This window comes from Prionailurus viverrinus, chromosome C2 (genome assembly GCF_022837055.1).
Source record: "Prionailurus viverrinus isolate Anna chromosome C2, UM_Priviv_1.0, whole genome shotgun sequence".
Taxonomy (NCBI): domain Eukaryota; kingdom Metazoa; phylum Chordata; class Mammalia; order Carnivora; family Felidae; genus Prionailurus; species Prionailurus viverrinus.
The window spans coordinates 99,282,395-99,303,702 of record NC_062569.1 but is presented as its reverse complement, the minus strand read 5'-3'; the positions used below and the strand labels follow the sequence as shown (position 1 = coordinate 99,303,702).

Sequence of the window (21,308 nt, the reverse complement as noted above, 5' to 3'; positions counted from 1 at the left end):
ATAATTGTAAATTTTACAATTATTTACATAATTGTAAATTTTACAATTATTTACATAATTGTAAATTTTACAATTTACAATATATTTTGAAGATGTTTCCATATCAGCATGTACATTTGACTCTTGAATAATGCCAAGGTTAGGGGTGCCGAGCACTGCACAGTCGAAAATCACATATAATTTTGACTCCCTCAAAACTTAACTACTAATAGCCTACTGTTGACCAGAAGCCTTACTGATAACAGAGTCGATTAACGCCTATTTTTATTTTATTAAAAAAAAATTTTTTTTAATGTTTATTTATTTATTTATTTATTTATTTTTTTTGTGTGTGTGTGTTTCTATTTATTTATTTATTTATTTATTTTTTTTTTATGAAATTTATTGACAAATTGGTTTCCATACAACACCCAGTGCTCATCCCAAAAGGTGCCCTCCTCAATACCCATCACCCACCCTCTCCTCCCTCCCACCCCCCATCAACCCTCAGTTTGTTCTCAGTTTTTAAGTCTCTTACGCTTTGGCTCTCTCCCATTCTAACCTCTTTTTTTTTTTTTTCCTTCCCCTCCCCCATGGGTTCCTGTGAAGTTTCTCAGGATCCACATAAGAGTGAAACCATATGGTATCTGTCTTTCTCTGTATGGCTTATTTCACTTAGCATCACACTCTCCAGTTCCATCCACGTTGCTACGAAAGGCCATATTTCATTTTTTCTCATTGCCACGTAATATTCCATTGTGTATATAAACCACAATTTCTTTATCCATTCATCAGTTGATGGACATTTAGGCTCTTTCCATAATTTGGCTATTGTTGAGAGTGCTGCTATGAACATTGGGGTACACGTGGCCCTATGCATCAGCGCTCCTGTATCCCTTGGATAAATTCCTAGCAGTGCTATTGCTGGGTCATAGGGTAGGTCTATTTTTAATTTTCTGAGGAACCTCCACACTGCTTTCCAGAGCGGCTGCACCAATTTGCATTCCCACCAACAGTGCAAGAGGGTTCCCGTTTCTCCACATCCTCTCCAGCATCTATAGTCTCCGGATTTGTTCATTTTGGCCACTCTGACTGGCGTGAGGTGATACCTGAGTGTGGTTTTGATTTGTATTTCCCTGATAAGGAGCGACGCTGAACATCTTTTCATGTGCCTGTTGGCCATCCGGATGTCTTCTTTAGAGAAGTGTCTATTCATGTTTTCTGCCCATGTCTTCACTGGGTTATTTGTTTTTCGGGTGTGGAGTTTGGTGAGCTCTTTATAGATTTTGGATACTAGCCCTTTGTCCGATATGTCATTTGCGAATATCTTTTCCCATTCCGTTGGTTGCCTTTTAGTTTTGTTGGTTGTTTCCTTGGCTGTGCAGAAGCTTTTTATCTTCATAAGGTCCCAGTAATTCACTTTTGCTTTTAATGCCCTTGCCTTTGGGGATGTGTCGAGTAAGAGATTGCTACGGCTGAGGTCAGAGAGGTCTTTTCCTGCTTTCTCCTCTAAGGTTTTGATGGTTTCCTGTCTCACATTTAGGTCCTTTATCCATTTTGAGTTTATTTTTGTGAATGGTGTGAGAAAGTGGTCTAGTTTCAACCTTCTGCATGTTGCTGTCCAGTTCTCCCAGCACCATTTGTTAAAGAGGCTGTCTTTTTTCCATTGGATGTTCTTTCCTGCTTTGTCAAAGATGAGTTGGCCATACGTTTGTGGGTCTAGTTCTGGGGTTTCTATTCTATTCCATTGGTCTATGTGTCTGTTTTGGTGCCAATACCATGCTGTCTTGATGATGACAGCTTTGTAGTAGAGGCTAAAGTCTGGGATTGTGATGCCTCCTGCTTTGGTCTTCTTCTTCAAAATTCCTTTGGCTATTCGGGGCCTTTTGTGGTTCCATATGAATTTTAGGATTGCTTGTTCTAGTTTCGAGAAGAATGCTGGTGCAATTTTGATTGGGATTGCATTGAATGTGTAGATAGCTTTGGGTAGTATTGACATTTTGACAATATTTATTTTTCCAATCCATGAGCAGGGAATGTCTTTCCATTTCTTTAAATCTTCTTCAATTTCCTTCATAAGCTTTCTATAATTTTCAGCATACAGATCCTTTACATCTTTGGTTAGATTTATTCCTAGGTATTTTATGCTTCTTGGTGCAATTGTGAATGGGATCAGTTTCTTTATTTGTCTTTCTGTTGCTTCATTGTTAGTGTATAAGAATGCAACTGATTTCTGTACATTGATTTTGTATCCTGCAACTTTGCTGAATTCCTGTATCAGTTCTAACAGACTTTTGGTGGAGTCTATCGGATTTTCCATGTATAATATCATGTCATCTGCAAAAAGCGAAAGCTTGACTTCATCTTTGCCAATTTTGATGCCTTTGATTTCCTTTTGTTGTCTGATTGCTGATGCTAGAACTTCCAGCACTATGTTAAACAGCAGCGGTGAGAGTGGGCATCCTTGTCGTGTTCCTGATCTCAGGGAAAAAGCTCTCAGTTTTTCCCCGTTGAGGATGATGTTAGCTGTGGGCTTTTCATAAATGGCTTTTATGATCTTTAAGTATGTTCCTTCTATCCCGACTTTCTCAAGGGTTTTTATTAAGAAAGGGTGCTGGATTTTGTCGAAGGCCTTTTCTGCATCGATTGACAGGATCATATGGTTCTTCTCTTTTTTTTTGTTAATGTGATGTATCACGTTGATTGATTTGCGAATGTTGAACCAGCCCTGCATCCCAGGAATGAATCCCACTTGATCATGGTGAATAATTCTTTTTATATGCCGTTGAATTCGATTTGCTAGTACCTTATTGAGAATTTTTGCATCCATATTCATCAGGGATATTGGCCTGTAGTTCTCTTTTTTTACTGGGTCTCTGTCTGGTTTAGGAATCAAAGTAATACTGGCTTCATAGAATGAGTCTGGAAGTTTTCCTTCCCTTTCTATTTCTTGGAATAGCTTGAGAAGGATAGGTATTATCTCTGCTTTAAACGTCTGGTAGAACTCCCCTGGGAAGCCATCTGGTCCTGGACTCTTATTTGTTGGGAGATTTTTGATAACCGATTCAATTTCTTCGCTGGTTATGGGTCTGTTCAAGCTTTCTATTTCCTCCTGATTGAGTTTTGGAAGAGTGTGGTTGTTCAGGAATTCGTCCATTTCTTCCAGGTTGTCCAGTTTGTTGGCATATAATTTTTCATAGTATTCCCTGATAATTGTTTGTATCTCTGAGGGATTGGTTGTAATAATTCCATTTTCATTCATGATTTTATCTATTTGGGTCATCTCCCTTTTCTTTTTGAGAAGCCTGGCTAGAGGTTTGTCAATTTTGTTTATTTTTTCAAAAAACCAACTCTTGGTTTCGTTGATCTGCTCTACAGTTTTTTTAGTTTCTATATTGTTTATTTCTGCCCTGATCTTTATTATTTCTCTTCTTCTGCTGGGCTTGGGCTGCCTTTGCTGTTCTGCTTCTAGTTCCTTTAGGTGTGCTGTTAGATTTTGTATTTGGGATTTTTCTTGTTTCTTGAGATAGGCCTGGATTGCAATGTATTTTCCTCTCAGGACTGCCTTTGCTGCGTCCCAAAGCGTTTGGATTGTTGTATTTTCATTTTCATTTGTTTCCATATATTTTTTAATTTCTTCTCTAATTGCCTGGTTGACCCACTCATTCGTTAGTAGGGTATTCTTTAACCTCCATGCTTTTGGAGGTTTTCCAGACTTTTTTCTGTGGTTGATTTCAAGCTTCATAGCATTGTGGTCTGAAAGTAAGCATGGTATAATTTCAATTCTTGTAAACTTATGAAGGGCTGTTTTGTGACCCAGTATATGATCTATCTTGGAGAATGTTCCATGTGCACTCGAGAAGAAAGTATATTCTGTTGCTTTGGGATGCAGAGTTCTAAATATATCTGTCAAGTCCATCTCATCCAATGTCTCATTCAGGGCCCTTGTTTCTTTATTGACCATGTGTCTAGATGATCTATCCATTTCTGTAAGTGGTGTATTAAAGTCCCCTGCAATTACCACATTCTTATCAATAAGGTTGCTTATGTTTATGAGTAATTGTTTTATATATTTGGGGGCTCCGGTATTCGGTGCATAGACATTTATAATTGTTAGCTCTTCCTGATGGATAGACCCTGTAACTATTATATAATGTCCTTCTTCATCTCTTGTTACAGCCTTTAATTTAAAGTCTAGTTTGTCTGATATAAGTATGGCTACTCCAGCTTTCTTTTGGCTTCCAGTCGCATGATAAATAGTTCTCCATCCCCTCACTCTCAATCTAAAGGTGTCCTCAGGTCTAAAATGAGTCTCTTGTAGACAGCAAATAGATGGGTCTTGTTTTTTTATCCATTCTGATACCCTATGTCTTTTGGTTGGCGCATTTAATCCATTTACATTCAGTGTTATTATAGGAAGATACGGGTTTAGAGTCATTGTGATGTCTGTATGTTTTATGCTTGTAGTGATGTCTCTGGGACTTTGTCTCACAGGGTCCCCCTTAGGATCTCTTGTAGGGCTGGTTTAGTGGTGACAAATTCCTTCAGTTTTTGTTTGTTTGGGAAGACCTTTATCTCTCCTTCTATTCTAAATGACAGACTTGCTGGATAAAGGATTCTCGGCTGCATATTTTTTCTGTCTAGCACCCTGAAAATCTCGTGCCAATTCTTTCTGGCCTGCCAAGTTTCAAAAGAGAGATCAGTCACGAGTCTTATAGGTCTCCCTTTATATGTGAGGGCACGTTTACCCCTTGCTGCTTTCAGAATTTTCTCTTTATCCTTGTATTTTGCCAGTTTCACTATGATATGTCGTGCAGAAGATCGATTCAAGTTACGTCTGAAGGGAGTTCTCTGTGCCTCTTGGATTTCAATGCCTTTTTCCTTCCCCAGTTCAGGGAAGTTCTCAGCAATTATTTCTTCAAGTACCCCTTCAGCACCTTTCCCTCTCTCTTCCTCCTCTGGGATACCAATTATGCGTATATTATTTCTTTTTAGTGTATCACTTAATTCTCTAATTTTCCCCTCATACTCCTGGATTTTTTTATCTCTCTTTTTCTCAGCTTCCTCTTTTTCCATAACTTTATCTTCTAGTTCACCTATTCTCTCCTCTGCCTCTTCAAGCCGAGCTGTGGTGGTTTCCATTTTGTTATGCATTTCGTTTAAAGCGTTTTTCAGCTCCTCGTGACTGTTCCTTAGTCCCTTGATCTCTGTAGCAAGAGATTCTCTGCTGTCCTGTATACTGTTTTCAAGCCCAGCGATTAATTTTATGACTATTATTCTAAATTCACTTTCTGTTATATTATTTAAATCCTTTTTGATCAGCTCATTAGCTGTTGTTATTTCCTGGAGATTCTTCTGAGGGGAGTTCTTCCGCTTGGTCATTTTGGATAGTCCCTGGCGTGGTGAGGACCTGCAGGGCACTTCCCCTGTGCTGTAGTGTATAACTGGAGTTGGTGGGCAGGGCCGCAGTCAGACCTGATGTCTGTCCCCAGCCCACCGCTGGGGCCACGGTCAGACTGGTGTGTGCCTTCTCTTCCCCTCTCCTAGGGGCGGGATTCACTGTGGGGTGGTGTGGCTCGTCTGGGCTACTTGCACCCTGCCAGGCTTGTGATGCTGGGGATCTGGCGTATTAGCTGGGGTGGGTAGGCAAGGTGCTCGGGGGCAGGAGGGGCAGGCTTAGATCGCTTCTCCTTAGGTGATCCACTTCAGGAGGGGCCCTGTGGCAGCGGGAGGGAGTCAGATCCGCTGCCGGAGGTTTGGCTCCGCAGAAGCGCAGAGTTGGGTGTTTGCGCAGAGCGAGCAAGTTCCCCGGCAGGAACAGGTTCTCTTTGGGATTTCGGCTGGGGGATGGTCGGGGGAGATGGCGCTGGCGAGCGCCTTTGTTCCCCACCAAACTGAGCTCTGTTGTCAGGGGGCTCAGCAGCTCTCCCTCCCTTTGTCCTCCAGCCTTCCCGCTTTCCGAGCAGAGCTGTTAACTTATGACCTCCCAGACGCTAAGTCGCGCTTGTTGTGGGAACACAGTCCGTCAGGCCCCTCCGCTTTTGCAAGCCAGACTCGGTGGCTGTGCTTGGCCGGCGAGCCGCCCCTCTGCCCCGGCTCCCTCCCGCCAGTCCGTGGAGCGCGCACCGCCTCGCCGCCCTTCCTACCCTCTTCCGTGGGCCTCTCGTCTGCGTTTGGCTCCGGCGACTCCGTTCTGCTAATCCTCTTGCGGTTTTCTGGGTTATTTAGGCAGATGTAGATGGAATCTAAGTGATCAGCAGGACGTGCGGTGAGCCCAGCGTCCTCCTAAGCCGCCATCTTGCCGCCGACTGTCTTAATGTTTATTTAGTTTTGAGAGAGAGACATCATGATCAAGGGAGGAGGGGCAGAGAGAGAAGGAGACACAGAATCTGAAGCAGGGTCCAGTCCAGGCTCCCAGCCATCAGCACAGAGCCTAACGCAGGGCTCAAACCCACAAACTGTGAGATCATGACCTGAGCTGAAGTCGGATGCTTAACTGACTGAGCCACCCAGGCGCCCCTCGATTAACACATATTTTATATGTTATGTGTATTATGTGCTGTATTCTAACAATGAAGTAAGCTAGAGAAAAGAAAATGTTATTAAGAAGATAAGGAAGAGAAAACACATTTACAGTACTGTCCTGTAAAAAATCCACATGTGAGTGGACCCTCGCAGTTCAAACCTGTGTTGTTCAAAGGTCAACTGTATATATCTATCTCATTCTTTTTATTGATACTTCTATATAAAAATTTATGCTTAATATTAACTTTTTGTAGAAGTACACTGTATACACTGTTGATTATTTTGTTTTTATCTATTCACCATATATCTTGGAGATGCTTCCATATTAGCATAAAAGCAGCTCCTATTAACAAGTGCATAGAATTCAACTGTATAAGTGTACCATAATTACTTATTTTACCAGCCCTCCGTTAAAGAATAAACATTTAGGTTGTTCTGATGTGTTGCTGTAAACATTTATCTCTTTAAACAAAATTTTTTTTAATGTTTTTTTTATTTTTGAGAGACAGAGACAGAGAGACAGAGCATGAGCAGGGGAGGGGCAGAGTGAGAGAGAGAGAGAGAGAGAGAGAGAGAGAGAGAGAGAGAGAATCTGAAGCAGGCCCCAGGCTCTGAGCTGTCAGCACAGAGCCTGACGCGGGGCTCAAATTCACGGGCTGTGAGATCATGACCTGAACCAAAGTTGGACGCTTAACCAACTGAGCCACCCAGGTGCTCCTGAAGATTTATTTCTTGAGGACAGTATCATCAGTATGTGATGCTCAGTTCCATGAGTCAAAACTTAGGATTCCCTTTGAAAAATAAGATTACTGTTTCCGTCATAATATAGTACATGTGTACTTTTCAAGCTTAAAAAAGAGAATGGTAGAAGAGTAGAAAACTTATAGTTCTAGCATTCAGACATAGTCACTATTAATATTTTGTTTCCTTCTATCCTTTTTTTCTGTGCATTGGTTTTTAGAAGATTCATTTTTTTCTGAGGATGCCATGTGGGGCATTAAAGTTGCCCCAACTTACAGGTGCTTCAACTAGGCATTTGTCACATGCGTGGTATCTACAGCTCTTGGTGCCGTTCCCCTCCCACTCTCAGTGGGAATAGGTCATATTTGCATTTTCCTCCTCAGCCTCCTGTTTCCCCGACTCTCAACTGATGACTCTGCCTCAAAGAGAAAAGAGAGTTTTCCTCTCCTTCCGTAACCAGACCTACAGACCCTCCAATTGCTGCACTCTGTCCTCTCGTCCACAGCTGTCAGAGCATCGCTCTGCCTGTGAGGAGAGTCCCAGCATGTGCTAGTGGGAGACCCTGTTCATCCATCACCCTCAGGCTTCCCATTTCAGTCTCCCTCATTCAACTGGATCTTTCCCATCTGCACATGGCCCCTGCTCTAGTCTCTTCTACATCAAAGCACCCACGCCATCCACATCCTTCTCTCTTTGCTCCCTTTCACAGTCGGGCTCTTTCCCAGTTGCCTGTGGTGGCTGCCACTACTTTATCCTTCATAACCTGTTCACTTTTTTAAGGTTTTATTGTCACCAAAGTCACTCCTTCACATGGTTAACTTGTTCTACCAGGCTCGCTCAGAAAAAAAGCAGTCCCACTATATACTTTCCCAAATACAACAATCTTTAACTCTTTTAGTTTCTTTTAGTGTGTACCTCCATATTTATAAACAACAAGCATGTACTGATACTTCTTGGTTTTTCAGTTTTAGACATGATCATTTGACCCATTATGGAAGACAAACGTTTTGTTTTGTTTTCTTTCACCTCTTCCTGCCTCCATTTCTGATCCCCCATGCTCCCAAAGAAGTTATAATCTTGGTATGATCAGCATCCAGTGTTTATTTTGACAAAGTTTGCTATTCTGAGCTGAGCGATGTTATAAACCAGGACTACTTTTTCTTTTCTGTGCTTTTTCTTATTCCTGAAATTGTCTTACTACTGTTGGTTAATTAACCATTATTTATAAGTATGTCATCTCCTAAAGCTCTGTTTGTTTGTAAGTCTCCTCTCATAACCTTCATTCCCCTTGGGTATTCTGTGGGTGGAGCCTCCTGGCTGGCTCCAGTCAGGCCCAGGGGCCCTCTCTGCAGGGACACAGCCACCATCCTGGGGCTTCCTGTTGAACACCTCCTCTGTTTCCCATATCCAGAATGTTTTCTGCTTTCCTGGTTTACTCCCTCCTTTTAATGGAGAATATTGTCTAGTAGCATCCTGAGAAAGAGAGCATGGAGGTAAATATTTTAAGACTTAATCTGTGTGCAAGTTTTTTACTCCATCCTTTCCCTTGATTAATAGTTTGGCTGGGAAGAGAACTCTAGCTTGGAAACAATGTTTCTTCAGAGTTTTTAAGACATTGCCCCGTTGTTTCTCTGCTTCTAGTGTTGCTATTGAAAATTCTGAAGCAGGGGCGCCTGGGTGGCGCAGTCGGTTAAGCGTCGGACTTCAGCCACGGTCTCGCGGTCCGTGAGTTCGAGCCCCGCGTCGGGCTCTGGGCTGATGGCTCGGAGCCTGGGGCCTGTTTCCGATTCTGTGTCTCCCTCTCTCTCTGCCCCTCCCCCGTTCATGCTCTGTCTCTCTCTGTCCCAAAAATAAATAAACGTTGAAAAAAAAAATAAAAAAAAAAAAAAGAAAATTCTGAAGCTATTACCATTCCTCATCCTTTAATCTGGAAACTCATGCCCTTTAGTTCTAGGAAATACTGAATTATACAGTTGATGATCTCCTCTCCTCCACTCTCTTTTCTGACTTTCTGCGGCTCCTGTAATTGAGATGTCTACCTTCTTTTGGACAGGCTGTCTAATCTTACTTTTTCTTTTCAGCTCCCATCTTTGCCTTTTTGTTCTGCTTCCTCAGAGTTCCTCAACTTAATCTTCACTAAATTGTCCCTTTTTCAATTTTTGCTAACAAGTTTTTGATTCCAAAGACCTACTACTTCTCTGAATTTTTTCTTTTTTTTTTTTATGGCATTATGATCTTTTTAAATGACTATAGTATCTTCATTTCTCTGATCATATTACTGATGGCTAAAAAGTTTTTCCCTTCTTCTTGCATACTTATTTTCCATCAAGATCCTTTCCTGTTTTGATTTCTGTCCTTAAAGTTAGGAGATTTCATTACCTGTCTGTAGTCCTTGGTTGTCTGCTTGTATGGATCAGAAGTTATTAAGCTCGTAATGTAGGTTGGGCTGGTGTCTCCTGAACTTCTCTGTAGATCTGGCTGGGCTGTTGGTTGAGAAACCCTGATATCACTATCTTTGGGTCTTTCCTCTTAGATTGGTCAGTTTCTACAAAGAAGTGTCTTCCAGTCTCCACCCAAAGGATTAAGGGCTGGCTGCTGGCATTTCAGGAGGAGAGCCAAAGTAGAGGGATGGAGGAGGGCAGGGCAGAGGAAGATGGTCTCACCACTCTTTTATACAATCCCCATTTTGGGGATTGTACCACTGTCCTAAATGGTGTCTTATTGTCCCTGGGTCAACCAGAGATCCTCTCCAGATAATAAAATTGTAGACCTCTACCAGGTAGTAGAAGAGCACAAATGCCATTCAGTCATTACATTAGTCCCTTCCTCTATATTCCCACTTTCAGAGATTCCTGTCAATTCCTGAGGCTTTTGGAGATCCTTCAGGGTAGATTTGGTTGGTTCTCAGCTTTCTCTGCAGTTCGCTTAGTTCACTTTTTCTGGTCTCCTAAGTCATCCATCTGCTTTCTTGTTTCCAAAGTTTTGCCTTTTCTGTTCTCCCTGTCCTTGTGGATGTATGCCTTTAAAGAGTCCCTTTATTGTGCTTTTAGTGGGTTTCAGGAGGGAGTAAAATTGGATGCCTGTGTTTAAGCCAGTATTCGCTCTTCAGGTCACTCCTGCCTTATTTTCTTCCCCATATCTTCCACTGATATTGCTCTGGCTAAAGTCCCCAGTGAGCTCTGGCTGTTAAAATTAATATAGCTGTTTTTAGTTTTCACCTTACAGTGTAAGCATTTGACAGAGCTGACCATTCTTTTCATGAAATGTATCTAATCTGGCCTTCTTTAAAACTATAAAAAAACCCATGGGGCGCCTGGGTGGCACAGTCAGTTAAGCGTCCGACTTCAGCCAGGTCACGATCTCGCGGTCCGTGAGTTCGAGCCCCGCGTCAGGCTCTGGGCTGATGGCTCAGAGCCTGGAGCCTGTTTCCGATTTTGTGTCTCCCTCTCTCTCTGCCCCTCCCCCGTTCATGCTCTGTCTCTCTCTGTCCCAAAAATAAATAAACGTTGAAAAAAAAATTTAAAAACTATAAAAAAATCCAGCTTTATTGTGATATAATTGACATACTATAAAATTCGCCTTTTAAAGAATTCTTAATATATTCACAAAGTTATACAACCACCACCACTAATTCCAGAGCATTTTTATCACCCCCAAAAGAAACCCTATATCCATTAGCAGCCTCTCACCATGCTTCATTCTCTCAGCTTCTAGTCACTAATCTGCTTTTTATTTCTATAGGTTTGCCCACGCTAGACGTTTCATATAAATGGAATCATATACTATATGGTCTTTTGTGACTGGCTTTTTTTACTTAGCATAAAGTAAAATGACTTTTTGCTGGTTAAAACTATCTCCTCGACTTGACCTCTTCCTGGTCCAGTGCTCCAGACTTTCTGCGTTAGATTCTCTTCCCTTCTCCTCTCCTTCGCTTCAAGTGGCCTCATCCACTCCCCTAGGTTGTGCCATGTGTGCCATTGACTCCCAGCTCCATTTCCCTTACCCTAACCTCTTCCCTGAGCTCCAGACTCATGCGGTCACTTGCTGACTTGGCATCTTCTCCTGGGTACTGACAGGCCACCACAAATTGATCATGCCAAAGCAGATTTCAGTTTTCATCCTGAGCTAGGTAGGCCTGATTCTCCTCTAGTTGACGTAATTTCAGAAAATGACACTACGATCCTCCAGTCAGAAATTTAGTGCATTGTGTGAGCATATATGTATAGATGTGATGGTACGTTTTAGTCCTGTATCCCTCACTAGTCCGTCAGCTCTAGGACAGCAGGGATGGTGCCTATTTGGTTCACCATTGTATATGCAGTGCTTAGTCAAACCCAGCATGTGAGAGGTAAGCAATTAACATTTACTGAATGAACAAAGGAATGAATACAAAGAAGAATAATTCTTGCTCTCAAGTTGCCTATAACTTTATTAGAAAAATCAGATATATTGTTAAAGACTATAAAAAAATACAAAATTGGGGCGCCTGGGTGGCTCAGTCAGTTAAGCAATCGACTCTTGGTTTTGGCTCAAGTTGTGATTGCAGGGTCATGGAATCGCACTCCCCCCCCCCCCCCCCCCCCATTGAAACAGAGCCTGCTTGAGATTCTCTCTCCACCCTCTCTCCCTCAGTGCGGTCTCTCAAAATTAAAAAAAAAAAAAGTACACAGTTAAGTGTTAAGTACATAGTAATGCTTTGGGAGTTTAAAGGCAGGATGACTAGGGAAGGTGACACGGAGACGGTGGTGATGGGTAAGTTTTAGATGGGTGAATACAAGCGTGAAGGAAATAGCAAGCAAAGGCCTGGAGGTGGCACTTGAGTCGTTCAGGGGACAGTGGCAAGACCACTGCCACTTGAGAAACCATTTAAGGAAACAACCTACTGGGATGCAGAATGTGCAACAGGACAGTGCTGGGAGAAGAGCAGGGTACAGTGGACAGGAAGAGCTCCTGAGCAGGCGTACTGACACACACCCAAAGCAGCTGGCTATTGTATAAATTCAGTCTTTTATCTGGGCATCAGTAGAAACAAAACTATATCGAATATATAAATGTAAACTTTTGGCATAAAAATAAGCAGGTGAAACTTAATCTTATTTTGAAAATTAATTTTGTTTGCAGTTAAAGAGCTCACTTGTTATGCTTCAGAGAACTTTTGATCTACTAAATAAAAACAAGACTGGCATGACTGTCAAAAGCTAGTGATCTCAAGGCCTGAAACTGTAGAGATACTTGGAACTAAAAGAAAACGTCTTAAAGAAAACCAGAGGATGAAGGATTTTAATTGTCACAGGAACATTTCCATATTTTCTCATTATGGGTACTTTTAATATGAACAATCTTTTTAATAACGTTAATGTGATGACTAGTCTCTGATGGCCTTAATGATCCATTCTTTCACTTCTTATACGTAATTCTAAGCAGTGGATTTCTCCAGTGGAATTATTCTCCAGTGGATATTTCAGGTGAAATATGTTGTGGACTTGAGTTTCTACAATACAAAAAGAAAATGAGACACTCCAAACTGAGTAGTATCGCCTTGTTTTTACAGTGAGATTTGAAGTTTGATGCTTTATCTGTTAGCACAGAATCAGTACGTGTTCGACAGGCTGCTTTCCCAGTTGAGATACACTGAAGATGCTAAAGAAAATATAAGAATAAACCTCTGTATCATTATGAATTGTGAAGAACCAGGTTTCAGGCATGTATTATAACATTTCTAAGTTTGTGTACTGTAAATATTACAGTGTCTTCATTTTTTCTTTAGCATGGGAATTCAGTAGTCAGGTTCTGAGTCTGCAACTTGGTAATTATTACCTGAAAGGTTCTTCAGCCGTTGTATCTTTTTGAAGATAGATGTTTCAGGAGCTATGAGAGGTGAGATTATCTTGCCTCTTCATGTATCAAATGGTGGAAGAGTAAATCCTGGAAAAGGAGACATGTAGGGTACCAACACTCAAAATGAAGAACCACGTGCTGATTTTAAAAACGAGAGGATTATGTTGAAATCTGGGCACTTAGTGGCTGATCAAAGGAATACTTGAACTAAGCGTGGCTTTAGCTTAGCACTCTTTCATGGTGGAAGCGAACCACCTGGTTGAAAATAATCTGTGGATTACTTTTCAGGAGCCATATATGTCTTCACTTACTCATTCACGTGTGTAGCTTGTTTCAGTTGGGAAGTTATAACCAGACACAAATGTTAGCTCTTCAACAAAACTTTTGGGGGCACTGTGTCCCAGTACTAGTGCACTGACTGAACTTCTAGGCCAGACAGAAGTTTTGGTTCTTTCACAACAATTTTTTAGGCATGTATGTCTCAATATGATGTCTTTGGAACAAGAGAAAGATAGTGCCGAGTAATTTGTATATATTCTTACCGTTTGGACAATTGCTTCCCTTTAGTTATGTTTCTTTTTTCCCCCAGAGTCACCAAAGCCACATGAGATAGCTAAAGTCATTTTTGAGATGCCTGTAGAGAATGAAAGTATTAACTTCATTACAGGGAAAATGGATTTCTCTGGGTGGTTCCCAACAAACCTGCATTGGGGTACCAGTGTACTTACCTGGGGTTTTTGAAAAAAGGATTTATGAAGTGTCTGGCTGTGAGTAAGAGTCACCGGATATTAAACTTGAAGACTTGTTCTCTGTTAAATTCACAAAAATGATCAGTGGCAAGCTGAATGTTTTTGTGATGTTATTTAAAACTTGTACTTCATAAACATACCTCAAAGGAAATTAACAAAGTTGCTTTATAGATTGAACATGTATGCATGCAGAATTCAATTAATTGCATTTCAGCCTGTTAATGTAAATTGATACCAATAAAACCCAAAATGTCTGAGTTGTAGTTTTTCTTTTTCTGTTTAAAAAAAAAAAAAAACCCAAACAAAAATAACTAGAAACGCTGCTACAGTGAAAAAGTGTATATGGGCCTACACTCTTAAAATTTTGTGCAAAAATAAAACCCAAAGGGGACTCTACGGTCATCTTCGGGCAGTTTCATTTCAAATATGCAGACTGTTGGAACAAAAGTACTAGTAGGCCTGCTGGTCTAATGTAGAATCTGCTTGCCAGAAATCATGAAAATGAACAAGCTTTATAAATTAACAGCTCAGGGACGGCGATGGGCCTTTAAGGGAAGGCTGGAGAATTTGGGGGCGGTACCTCGGGAACAGTTCGCGGTGGAGATCTCCCCCTAAGCTTGTTGCCGGCGTCTGAATGAAGGCTGGCCCACCCACGAGTCCCCAGTACTTTGGGAACCCTCCGGGTTCCCGGGGTTCCCGTCTTTCCGTCGGCACTTCCCCCGGCCGTGGGTTTGGGCTTGCCCCGCCCACGTACCGCCCGCCCGCGGGCACCGGCGGGGCCGCACGGGGGCCGGGAGGGGCGGAGGTGCCGGGCCAGCCCTGCGCCTCGCCGCTGGCGCCCGCGCCCGGGAGCGCGTCCTCGGGTCCTCGGATCCCCGCGTCCTCCGGGCGCCAGGGCCTCGGGCCGGGGGAGGGGCCTCACCGGCGGGCTCCGCGGGGCGGCGGGCGGCGCACGTGCGGACGGGCGGGGATCCCCGGCGCCGGAGGCGGGGCACCCGGAAGCGCGCGCGGACTTGCCTCGCCGAGCCCGGCGGGCAGGGGGGCGGCGGGGAGGCGGGCGCACTGCCCGGGCCGCGGCCGGCTGTGCTCACAGGTGGGCGGCGGCGGCGAAGGCGCGGCGGAGCGGAGCCGGGGTCCTCGAGACTCCAGCCGTCACACCGAGGGCCCAGCGGCTCCGAGCTGGGAAGACGCGTCCGCGCCTCGGTAGGAACCGGCCGTTCTCCCCGCCACCTCGGCCTCTTTGGCTGCAGCCGCACCTCGGCCCTGGAGCGCAGGTAACTTCCTTTCCAAGGTCATTCTTCGGGCGGGGCGGCGCTCGCGGCCCGCCCACGTCCTCACGGTCGGCGGAGGCGGGAGAGGGGCGCCCTGCGCCGAGCCGGAGCGGTGGGGCTGGACGGCGACTCTGAGCGCTGCGCGGGCGCCTGGTGGCCTCCCCGGAGCCGGCTGCAGACGCCGGCCGCAGCCCCGAGGGTGAGTTTCCACCTGCGCCCAGTCTTTGGGCGGGGACCGCTCGGCCCTCCCCAGCCTGCACCGGCAGGTGAGCGCAGCCGCCCGCACCCTGGCTGTCCTGGGCTGTGTGGTCGGCTGTCACCATGGGAACGGCTGGTGCCCAGACGGCTCCAGCCCTGGTGGGAAGGGACGGTGAACGCGGTTGGGAGCCCTTAGAGCTCCCTGTCTGGCCAAGCCGAGAGAGAAAAGCATGATGAGAACGAGACACCCCCTCCCCCTCTTTCTTCTCATTTTTGATTTCTCAGGCGTTGGCGGATAATCAGAGAGAGGCGTGGATGTGTTTACAAGATGAGTTGTGTTCTTTCCACCTTTACCTTCTGAGGGCTTCTTACCACTCATGGTGACAGGTGGAAATCGTGACACAGATGGGCAGTATGAAGCCAGTGAAGACAAACAAAGCGGAAGAACCTGAATTGGAGCCCCTGTGCTGCTGCGAGTACATAGATCGAAATGGGGAAAAGAACCACGTGGCTGCCTGTTTGTGCGATTGCCAAGATCTCGATGAAGGGTGCGATAGGTAAGGGCGGAGTGTTTCTTGATGCTGACCCCCTGGCCGTTTTGAGAACTACCATGCATACTTTAAGCTTAGCCATCCACAACACTAGAATTTGCTCCCGATGCTGTTTCCAAGGGTCTGAAATAGTCGTCTTTTATGTCAAGTGTGAGGGTTTTGTAAAGATGAATTATTGGGTAGTGCACAACTGTCTATTCGGCTCAGTTTAGTAGCACATAATTATTTTTTTCATTTTTAAAGGGAGAAGATGATGGAGAGAACAGGCAAATAAAGGGATAGTGGCAAGTTAAATGTATAAAAAAATAAAGTACAGACCCGCAGAATCCGTACATTTAAAATGAACACATTAGTACCAGAAAGTGCTTACATTCTCAGTGGTCTCAGCATCTAGCGACCAACTACTTGAGGATGGACTGCACCTGGCCACAAAGGGTCTTGAGGGTGGAAGGATCACTTTCCTGCTGTTGGAACCGGTCTCGCCAGAAGGCCCTCCCTCCCCCGACTGGCTGTTTTCAGCATGGGCAGCAACACAGTCTTGACCGATATTATTGTATTTGGCTTTTATTTTCACCATTAATCCCCAGTGTTGGAAATTACTATCCAAAAAGATGATTTTTAACATCAGTGAGAAAAATTTTGTGCCCAACAGTAATAACAGGTTTTATCCATTTTCTAAATAATTATATATCTAAAAACTGTTGCCATATGGAAAGCATAGTGTGGGAGAAGAATAAGGACGTTTGGGAAGTTGCTTTTCCCTTTAATAATTACATCTGGTTAAAAAAGTCACCACAGAGGAACATTGATGACTTAGAGCTTGGTGCATGCATCTCGACATGAAAAGTGTTCTTGGGATATTGTAGTTTAGAGCCCTGAAGACCCCATAGTCCTTTTGTAATTTTTCCTTGATAGTGTCTGTAGTCTTTTTTACAGGTGTTTTTAAATGGACTCAGTCTAAAGTCCATACTGAGAAAGTGGAGCACTCTGCTTTAATGAATGGAAAAATGATGCTGTTTCCACAACTTCCATCAGTCGAGACCACAGCTCTTCCATTAACCTTCCAGCTCTTCCTCTCTCCTAGCCCTTGAGACCTGGGCTGTTGCTGCGTTCTCTCCTTACCTGTCTCTGGAGATAGGCTCCCGGTCTTTCCACTGTCCTGCTGCTCAGTACCACTCCCATGTAGTTATCTCCCCTCAACGTTCAAGGTGTTGCCTTACGTTTCCAAATTGTCTGTCTACGGTCAGAGTTATTCCTTGAGCTGATCGTTGTCTTAGGAGCCCAAGTGTGCAAAAAATATGTACAAATACTGCGTGTCCACGAGGCTTAGTCGTTTTTCTCTTACCAGTTTGATCTCCACTCTTAGGCAGCCCCCTGGCCTTGCTGGATAGGTTTACTCCTTGGGCACAGGACAGGTTTGTGCTGTACCTGTGCCTCTGCATTGGGCCACCTCCCTGCCTCCTGTCCCCCCCCAGCTCCCCACACCAGCCAGCCGTGGAGATCAGGCGCCGAGCCCACGTTTGTTCACAGAGACCCATCTAGTGACTCCACCCGGAAGTGTTTATTCTCCTCTGAGCACTCCTCAGTATTTGCCCACAAGAGTTCATTAGGCGATTTTGCTGCTTTGTCCTGAGATTTCCTGAATTCCCATGTTGTCTTTGCAACTGGATTGTGAATTGTTTTGAGGATCTTAAGTCTCTATACGCCCCCAAATGTAAACAGTACTTGTACAGAATATGTGTGTATTCCTACATATTTGCTTCGTGGAGAAGTGGTTTTTAACTGTTACATTTCTAAACGGTAGCTAGCTAGTCTCATATTAAAAAATGATACGTGATCCGAAAAGCTCATGTTTAGTAGTATAGAAGTAGAATACTTGGCCTTTGGCCTCTTTTATCATTTATCCTGCTGTTTGGCCTATGGTGTTGAGTGTTTTTTTTGTTTAGCAAACCCCATGTGAAGTGCCTTCTTTTTGTGCTCTTCTGAATAGATGGATTACATGTAAATCCGTGCAGCCGGAGACTTGTGAAAGAATCATGGATACTATTTCCGATCGCCTCCGAATTCCTTGGCTTAGGGGAGCCAAAAAAGTTAACATTAGCATCATTCCCCCACTCGTCCTACTGCCCGTCTTCCTCCGCGTGGCTTCCTGGCATTTCCTCCTGGGGGGGGTGGTTTTGACCTCCCTTCCTGTGCTGGCTCTGTGGTACTACTACCTCACTCACAGAAGGAAAGAACAGACTCTGTTTTTCCTGAGCCTCGGACTGTTCTCTCTGGGCTACATGTACTATGTGTTCCTGCAGGAAGTGGTCCCCAAAGGGCGTGTGGGACCCACTCAGCTGGCTCTTCTTACCTGCGGGTTATTTCTGATACTCTTAGCCTTGTACAGAGCCAAGAAGAATCCAGGCTACCTCAGAAATCCAGCAAGCAATGACAGACCTCTAAGCAGCGGCCAGACTGAATGCCTGACCAGAAAAGGGCAGGAGAAGACCAAAGGGTTCCCGGGCGCAGAATCGTCGGGTAGTCTCAACAACCGCACGCTGAAGGATGAGCCTAAGGGCTCTTCCAGGGTGTTGGTTGGAAGCCCTACCAAGGTCAAGGAGGACTGGTGTGCCAAGTGCCAGTTGGTGCGACCAGCCCGGGCGTGGCATTGCCGGATCTGTGGCATCTGTGTGAGGAGAATGGATCATCACTGTGTCTGGTATGTTGGGAAAATCTGGTGGCTTGCAGAGTGTAAATTCACGTGAGACTCTAGCTGTGTTTGCTCCTCCTTTGCGCCACCCTAAAATCTCACTCGTTCCGAGCTTTACACCTTGCAGATATTTGTGTGCTGGCATAATATTCCCACTGAGTCACCAGCTTCCCAGTCTCACAGATGTAGTCCCCTCAGTCATTTCCTGAAGGGTGGTGGTGGTGTTGCTACTTTGCTTTTCCCTTCTGAGCTGCCCCTCTGTTACCTTCTCCTTCCTGCAAGAGAAGTATCTGCAGTCGAATGGTGTTTTTTAAAAAAAGAAGGGATCAGAATCCATATAGGCACATTTCCCTGTGCTGTGCCTTTTGAACACAGAGCTCAAGAAAGTGTTCCCATATTTGTAGGTGACCCTGTCCCCTCACCATCCATCCTTTACCATTCTGATGACTCCTGGTCTGCATTGTTGAGGGAAGGCCCTACCAGGTACCAAGTACCTTCCTGTTTTGTTATTTGTAGAGTGGTGGGTGCTTTTTTTTTTTTTTAAGTTTTATTTATTTATTTTGAGACAAAGAGCAGGGAGAGGGCAGAGAGACAGGGAGAGAGAGAATCCAAGCAGACTCAGTGCCATCAGCGCAGAGCCTGATGTGGGGCTTGATCCCACAAACCATGAGATTGTGACCTGAGCAGAGATCGAGAGTCAGACACCCAAGTGACTGAGCCACCTAGGTGCCGTGAAAGTTGGGGTTTTTGGTACCTTCCAGCTGGCCAGTGCCAAACTAGGACACCCATACTATATGAAATGCAACTTTTGAAGACAGTGTTGCTGTTTCACTGAGTGAATCTAAAATGGTGTAGTGGGGCGCCTGGGTGGCACAGTCGGCTAAGCGTCCGATTTCAGCCAGGTCACGATCTCACGGTCCGTGAGTTCGAGCCCCGCATCGGGCTCTGGGCTGATGGCTCAGAGCCTGGAGCCTGTTTCCGATTCTGTGTCTCCTCTCTCTGCCCCTCCCCCATTCATGCTCTGTCTCTCTCTGTCCCAAAAATAAATAAACGTTGAAAAAAAAAATTAAAAATAAAATAAAATAAAATAAAATGGTGTAGTTGATTCTGAATGCTGTAAGTAGTGCGTTTGCTGCTCTGTAGCTCTCGAGGCACTTGTGGTCAGGGAATTATGCTTTTCATGGCTAGGATGCTGAGGATTCTGGTCATGTAGCCTGCCCCCTCGCCCATAGAAGGGGACGTAGGGGAGGAGGAGGGTGCAGCAAGGCCAGGAGGGCTGGGAGTGGACCTCAAGTCTGAAATATTTGCACCAAAAGGAGCAGCAAACAAGGGGCTCTTTGTGAGCAGGGTTTCTGCAGGCCCTCGTACACCTTTAGTCTACACTCCTAGATTCTTACATCTTGTTATGACCTGGAACTATTTGAGGGATTTTTTTTTCCCCCTTTTAAACGACAAGGCCTCTGTGAACAAATGGTTCCAGAGAAACATTTGGTGATAGTGGCTGTGGGGGAATTGGTCTGCAAACCTATAAACCAGCAGTTTGTTGGCCATAGAGGCAAGGCCCCCCTTCTTTTTCATTGAACTGTACTTGATCTACAACGTTATATTACTTTCAGGTGCACAGCGTAGTGATTCAGCATTTATGTCCATTATGAAATGATCGCCATGATGAATCTAGCTACCATCTGTATTGAGAACTTTTTAAAATGTTTGCTTTTTCTTCCCCCTATGCTGTTTTGAGGATAAATAGCTGTGTTGGAGAATCAAATCATCAAGCATTTATACTTGCCCTTTCGATCTTCTTGCTAACCTCGGCGTATGGGATAACACTGACCTTGGACACCATTTGTAGAGATAGAAGTGTCTTCACAGCTCTCTTCTATTGTCCTGGAGTTTACGCAGATTACAGGTGAGATGTGGCTGCCGTAGCACAAAGCCCCGTAGAAGAGGGAACAGATGTTGCCGTTAATGTAAGGGGCTGTGATTTGCTGCCACGTCAGTTTTTAACCAAAACATGGGACAGGTTATCGGATGCTGGGTATCCTTGAAATTGCCAACCGAATTGTGCAGTGGACAGGTGTGTTTCTCTAGCGTGCTGACCGTTACCCTTACAGACTGAGGAACTAGTACACTGCAGGGAGGGCTGGGCTCAGGGAAGTCCGGAGTCAGATGACCACGTGCATGGCCAAGGTAGCAGTAGTGAAACTAAAGCCATAAAGGAGCGGTCCCAGCGTATGTGTGTGGTCTATTTTGTCATAGATTGTCAAAGCAAGACAATCTTACCTCCCTTTGTTGTGGCTTTCTCATGCTCTTTAGCCCTATCTGGATTTATTGCTTCTGACCCTTTTGTGGTGTGCTCACAATTTCTGTAACATTTCTTTACTTTGTAACCTCCATTGGTTTTTCCTGTTCTACTTTTTAAAATATCACCACTCATGATTACTGTGGTATCTAGGTCACAATTTCCTTTGTTAGGTTGGGGCACATTTATATATTGTGGAGATCTCCATGCTTTGTGGGAAGCTGGGGTTTTGCAGCTTTGGCCGCAGCCAGCCCCTCCCCAGAGCGCTGTGGGCCCCCTGCCTGTGTTCTTTGCGTCCTCTCTTCCACCTTTTCCTCTGAGGAGGATGCTGTGTGGGGTCTGTGGTTCCCAGTCTGAGCTAGGACAGCTCTGCCCCATGGTCCTTGTCTGTCTGTCTGTGTCTGTCTTTCTTTCTCTCTTTTTTCTTTTCTTTCTTTCTTCATTTTCGAGAGACAGAGTGTG

The 21,308-nt window shown here is 44.5% G+C and overlaps 3 protein-coding genes across 8 annotated transcripts in view; all 3 read left to right on the top strand.

Moving 5' to 3' along the window:
• The window catches only part of GRAMD1C (GRAM domain containing 1C), a 115,015-nt gene extending 100,926 nt beyond the window's left edge, over positions 1-14,089 (top strand). For both annotated transcript variants that reach the window (XM_047874270.1, XM_047874271.1), the window contains one exon: positions 12,367-14,089. In XM_047874270.1, the coding sequence (XP_047730226.1) occupies positions 12,367-12,447 (81 nt within the window). In that variant the 3' untranslated portion in view covers positions 12,448-14,089. The remainder of the gene's footprint in view (positions 1-12,366) is intronic.
• Positions 14,090-14,327: 238 nt separating this feature from the next.
• LOC125174492 (translation initiation factor IF-2-like) lies at positions 14,328-15,713 on the top strand. The gene is made up of 3 exons (XM_047874014.1): positions 14,328-14,422; positions 14,473-15,302; positions 15,587-15,713. The coding sequence occupies exons 1-2, from the start codon at positions 14,328-14,330 to the stop codon at positions 15,236-15,238; spliced, it is 861 nt and encodes a 286-aa protein (XP_047729970.1). The 3' UTR covers positions 15,239-15,302; positions 15,587-15,713.
• Positions 15,006-21,308, top strand: part of ZDHHC23 (zinc finger DHHC-type palmitoyltransferase 23) — a 37,532-nt gene continuing 31,229 nt past the window's right edge. For 2 of the 5 annotated variants that reach the window (XR_007155495.1, XM_047874272.1), the window contains exons 1-3: positions 15,705-15,858; positions 17,843-18,553; positions 20,286-20,453. Coding sequence is in view for 3 of the 5 variants with exons in the window: in XM_047874272.1 (XP_047730228.1) it covers positions 15,707-15,858; positions 17,843-18,553; positions 20,286-20,453 (1,031 nt within the window). In the remaining 2 variants the exon portion in view is untranslated. Of the gene's footprint in view, positions 15,107-15,688; positions 15,859-17,842; positions 18,554-20,285; positions 20,454-21,308 lie in introns of those variants that run through there. The other 3 variants (XM_047874275.1, XM_047874273.1, XR_007155496.1) reach the window with 3 other exon arrangements.

What these genes read in the sequence shown, in the direction of transcription:
- LOC125174492 (XM_047874014.1), top strand. Translation starts at nt 14,328, where the DNA reads ATGAAAATGAACAAGCTTTATAAATTAACAGCTCAGGGACGGCGATGG. An exon ending in GGGGCGGTACCTCGGGAACA is followed by an intron (nt 14,423 to 14,472) that starts GTTCGCGGTGGA and finishes GTCTGAATGAAG; the next exon opens with GCTGGCCCACCCACGAGTCC.